General features: G+C 36.4%; 1 protein-coding gene across 2 annotated transcripts; it reads left to right on the top strand.

Annotated features, from left to right (window-relative positions):
- Positions 1-760: 760 nt before the first annotated feature.
- On the top strand, positions 761-4,083 carry LOC147508380 (F-box protein At3g07870-like). Of its 2 annotated transcripts, none has more exons than XM_086599134.1 (2): positions 761-2,061; positions 3,707-4,083. In XM_086599134.1, exon 1 carries the CDS (start codon positions 815-817, stop codon positions 1,988-1,990), a length of 1,176 nt encoding a protein of 391 aa, XP_086455260.1. In that variant the 5' UTR covers positions 761-814; the 3' UTR covers positions 1,991-2,061; positions 3,707-4,083. The 2 variants fall into 2 exon arrangements, with proteins under 2 accessions (XP_086455260.1, XP_086455259.1); XM_086599133.1 differs by having other exon boundaries at positions 761-2,400.
- The last annotated feature ends 1,559 nt before the right edge of the window (positions 4,084-5,642 follow it).

Here is a 5,642-nt window from a genome sequence, read left to right as displayed (position 1 = left end):
AAAGAGTAGTAGTTGGGCCACCTACAGAAACAGGTTTTGGCCCCTGCCAGAGGCGTCAAAACTCAAAAGCAGGGGTGCCAAGAGGTCGGTTTTGGATCGGGTCTTAACGGTTTCGGTTTGAGTTTTATTATTTGCGGTTTTATCAGTTTCAGGTCTCAACGGTTTTAGTATGAGAATTATAGAACTCAACCCAAAACCATAAAAATATAAAGAGAATTATTATTATTAACATCATAACATGCATAAGTTAATAAATATAAAATGTATTAGTTAATTCATAAGATACACGTTGACATTATTATTAACATCTATGATATATTTGTTTAACGTATAGTTATAAAATATACATTTAACAATACACATTTACTATTATGCTATATATATTTAATAGACTTTTACACGTAAAAAATATATTTTATATTATAATGTATGAGTTTGATTATCTTAAATGTAATATAATATAAAATTTTAAATATCGAAATCATAATAATCGGTTCCGGTTTCGGTTCGGGTACCCACGAATTTTTTACTATTTGGTTCAATGGTTTCGGTTCTTTATCGGTTCGGTTTTTAATGACCCATTTTAAATGGGTCTAACTTTTTAAGATCCAGAACCAGAACATTCGATTTCGGTTTTGGTTCAGTTCTGGGTAATCGGGTACCCATGGCACCCCTACTCACTCCTATTTTTCAGGCAATATCTCAAATAAAATAGGCAATATAAAGGGGGGTCATCTAGTTCATCAATATAAGAGGGCACATCTAGTCCACAACTAGTACATCAATCTTAAAAATCACCTACCTAAGAGAAAACATGGATAGACTACCAAGTGAGATCGTAGACGACATCTTCGAAAGGTTACCACTCAAATCTTTCTCTGCGTGCAAGTGTGTATGTAAATCCTGGTTCAACGTAGTCCCTAACACCGTGAAAAAGTGCTCCGACATTCTTATCGTCCAAGGTCATTACCAAAGGCAATATCTCTACGTCGTAAATACCAGTAACCATGTGTACGAGGAAGGTTATTCAATTATGAGGCCAGGTAAAGAGATCCCTATTCCATTTGCTTCTCGGGCAAAATTATTGTGTTCATGTGATGGCCTATTATGGTTCACTGATCCTTTTTTCATATTTAATCCCATCACGGGAGAGCGGTCAGCAGTTCGCAATTTTAGGCCTAATAGTTTGCTGTCGGGGAAAATGTGTTCAAAATCTGTATATGGATTCGGTTGTGTTGGACTTGGCTCTCAGAAGGTATATAAGTGTGTACTCATCAATGTTTATTTTACTACTACTCCTAATGAAAATGGTACTACGGAAGAAGTTACAGTGTATACACTAGGCACCAATTCATGGAGGAGCACAATTGGCAATGTCCCGTACTCGTTTTATGGTGCATCTCGACAACAACTTTCAGGGGTATTCGTTAATGGTTCTCTTCACTGGATTACCTCGTACCGCAGTCAAGAGTCGGACAATTATAAGATACGAATTGTAGCATTCGAGTTGAGGGGTGAAGAATTTAAAGAGGTTGCACCACCTCCTCTAGCTTGTGTACAAACATCTTCTGGGAGAATTGAGCATTATGCACTTGGGATACTAGAACAGTCTCTTTTGATGGCGGATTGCGCTGATATAACAAATGCTGTCATATGGATTATGCAGGATTACAATGTGAAGGATTCTTGGATCAAACAATATCGTATAAGGCGATATTTTGTGCCCAAGAGTCCTATACTTTATCATATTGTTATGCCGATAAAATTTTTAAAGGATGGATCATTACTAGTATGCGAGGAAGGTTATTTGTTTGCTTACAACATTGAAAACTTCACTCGTTGTAAGTTTCATGGAGTTCCGAGGTTGCACGATAACAGGGTTACAGTTCGTTTGACTGTAGGCAGCCTCATTTCACCCAAATCAGTATGTGATATGGTTAGCAGGGACAAGGAAAAAAAAGGAAAGAAACGTCGTAGAAAATTCACTTGATGTCTCTAACGAAGTCATGTTTTCTTGGCATTATCATTCTGTCCAGAGGTTTGCGGTGTTCTTATCGTCTGGTAATATATTTTGGTTCATAGCATATTGATATTGTGTTGAACTATGTAGTACGAAACTTTGATGGTCTAGTGGCTTACTGTTCATCACTTCTGAACACCATATTGTAAACATCCTCTCTTTTCAGTTTTCAATTTTGGACGCAATGCTAGTAAAAACTCAAAAGCATAGGTACTAACTGAAAAGTAGTTGCAAATATAACCCTGGTTTCTACAAGAGTACTCCTTTTGTTTCACTTAGTTTGATCAAAGCTCGGTATGGTCGTCCGATTCAAGGAGATCGAGATATTTTAGGAAGAATGAGTTTGATGCTGATCCCGCTGTGGATGTTTCCACTATTAGGTACTTCTTTTTTATTAGAAATGAATTTCTCTTATCTCTTTGTAATTTTTAGTCCAATTATGATATATTTAGTAAATTATGTTGAATTCAATATGAGAATTGGATTAGTGAAAGTTTGAAGAGCTGCTGTACTGTCCAATATGATTTGGCAGCAAAACAAGTAGGTCGTAAAATGATATGAATTTTTACTCGTGCAGTGAAAGTGTTATGAACACTGTGAAGATCATTTTAGAAATGAGTTCGTTTCAAATTTCTAAGGTGGCCAAGTTCACTACCCAGCCCTCTTTAAATCCTTCGGCCCTGAATTTTGCTATAAAACCTTCTGCCGTCCTTGGTGAAGTTTGGAATTTCAGATTGAACTGAATTACTAACATGCCGAACTTCCCGACAATATATATTGCTCATCCTCGCCAGATCAAAATTTGAATCCACATTGCTTGTCAACGAATTTAGGCAATGCTTGTTCACCTGAAAATTTGAGCTAGAATAGGGGTGTTTCAACAGGAAAGTTTTTGCAGATTTGGACTGAAAGCAAAGTTTTTTTATGAATTCACATCCTTGTTGGTCAATATCAGTTGTGGAAACACCAAATACTTGATCCTATGTTATTAATCAAATTTACCAGGAGAAGTTACAATCTTACAGGTAAATAAGCACAACCTAAGTGTTAATTAGCTGCCATCGCAGGTGCCGACTAGCAAAGTCGGTAAAACCTTTGGGTGATGATACCAAAGGTCTAGGGCTCAAACCCCTCCAGTATCAAAGAGTTACTGATCTCATTTAAAACAGGCTTGCCAATAAAAAAAAAATAGCTGGTGTCTTTATCTTGTTTTAGGAGTTCGACTCAGACTTTGTGCTGGTTGAGTTTTATTTGTGCGAGTTTGTCTAACATTATTGTGGTATATTTACTTGGGTTTTTTTCGCCAACCAAAAAAAATGTTAGTCTTTTGCTTCATGTTTCGAGCAGGACTTTTGAGATTCAGCAGTTGTGTTCAAAACCTAAAAATTTTGTTGTAGTATTTTACCTTAGTCTTTGTTGTGTTGGCTCGAAATAGGTTATTGATGCACAACAAAATGTGGTTAGTTTTCTTTCTCTGTTTTGGACTTGTCTACTTGCTGAAAATGAAGATTTCCATTTAGTGTCTGGAGCCCCAATTACGTTGAGAAGATGTTCTTGTTATTTGGTAGCTCTTTCCAGAGAAATGATTTTTTTGTGCCATAAACGTTTATCGGAGTTGGAAACTATTCATCTTACATTGTTTCAGACTTCAGTATATCTGGGGTACTGATGCAGTTATTTTTCCAGGTTTTGGGGGTATCAAAATGTGATCGAAGCCATTCAAATGGCAGAAGAAGTGGAACTTGATCTTGTTTGTATTCTTTGGTGAGCTTTCTATCTTGGCACTCTTAAAATTGTGTTGGATCACTTGGATGTAATGTATATGCATATGTTGCTGGTTGAGAGTTGAGAGTTGAAACGTGGTATGTAGTGCTGTGATATCTATTTCTGGGCATTATAATGCTTGTATGACCTTTTGCTGTAATTTTTATTTCACAACTCAGTTACTCTCACTTCCGATGGCTATTACCAATTTTGGCGACACAGACTGGTAACACCTTGTCTGTTGTGTTGTTGAGTATATTCATATTATTTGTCTGTTTCCCTAAGCTAGTTGTATTTGAGATACTTGAGTCATGTTATACTTGTCTGAGATTAACATTTTCTTGTGGTGGAAATGAATATGAAATGCCTAGCTACTATTTACTTGGTATGTGGTGAAAACTGGCAATGAAATCACGACTTGGCTTGCAAGACTAATTTAATGATGTAATGTATGTATATTTGACTTCCAAAAGATAATTATAGCTAAACGATTTCTTTTATTGATAATTATTCTGTAATTTCCGCTAGTAATTTTAGCTTCTGTAGGAATGCATTCTCTTTAATGTAATTTTTTTGAGGATGGATACACCCTATATGGAAACATTGCGATCTTACTTAATTGACCTGTTTAATCGTTTAGAATCTAATCTCGTGTGAGGTGTATGAGAAATGTATAGATCTTTGATCACAAAGGCTGCTTGCTTATAACATGTCAAAAGTTCAAATTCTTAATGAGATAATGCATGGGATACTACCAAGATAGCAAATCTTTTGAAGTATATATATACTTGACCTGTTCCGTGATGGATCTTCAGTTGTCTCTCTCAGAAGATACCATCTTACTTCTGAATGAGGATTGCCGATGCAGAATAGTTTCCATGGTCATGGAGAAGTAATAAGACTCCCTAGAAATTGCAGGTGGTGATCTTGGATGTTCGTAAGGTACAACAAAATTGAATAAAGCAGAGTAACGGCAAACATCACGAGGAACTTTCTTGACCACATGTAACAACTTCCAATCACCCTTCTCAATATGATAACAATAGAGAATATAAAACACCCGATTTGAAGGTACAGCTAGAATCCGATCATCTTTATGGTCAATTGCCAACAATAGTGTTCTTGAAGGAAATACAGGAAGATTCTTCACGCATATCTGGTACATATGAGACCAAGTACCATTACAGTAATCCTCTAGAGTCCACAGAAAATTTGGTATTCCCATCTGATTGAAAGTAAACAAGTCGTCCGACTGTTATACACGAGCAATGCGGAAGTGGATTGTGTCTCTCGTCTGCTAACTGATGGTGCTATTATGAACCCAAAACGTTCTGTGTTAAAATTGTACTCCAGAACACCTAATGGTTGTACTAGAAGTGTGCCATGCATAAGAGATGCTTTAGTGATTCCTCTACTGTGAGACAAAGTCTGCAACAATTGCAACTTCAATGCAATACCTAACTTTGGAAGTTTGACAACTTGACATTTTGACGAACCAGAACTTGGGAAAAGCGGATAAAAGTTTTTTTTTGAAAAAGTAAGCTGGGGTTAAGGTATACCCCCACCTGATATTATTGCAAAAGGTTAAACCTTACAAGCTAAACCTCCCTAAGAGTTAGATCATTGAAAGGAGGAGCACAAAGACACTATATCAACTGGCTTCAAACCTAACATACATAAGATAACATATTAGTCATCCTACAACCGAACTTAAAAAAGTAGAGATGATAATCCTACTTTCTAGTCATGATTTCTTTAACAATCTTAGAATGATCCTTTCTAAGATGAGTCTGTGCTTTCTCATAGTTGCAAAAGAGACCTTCGCAAGCACAACACACATAAGAAACCTTCGAAAGCG

The sequence above is a fragment of the Coptis chinensis genome, chromosome 3 (assembly GCF_015680905.1).
Source record: "Coptis chinensis isolate HL-2020 chromosome 3, ASM1568090v1, whole genome shotgun sequence".
NCBI classification, from domain to species: Eukaryota; Viridiplantae; Streptophyta; class Magnoliopsida; order Ranunculales; family Ranunculaceae; genus Coptis; species Coptis chinensis.
This window is presented reverse-complemented; position numbering and strand designations above follow the sequence as displayed.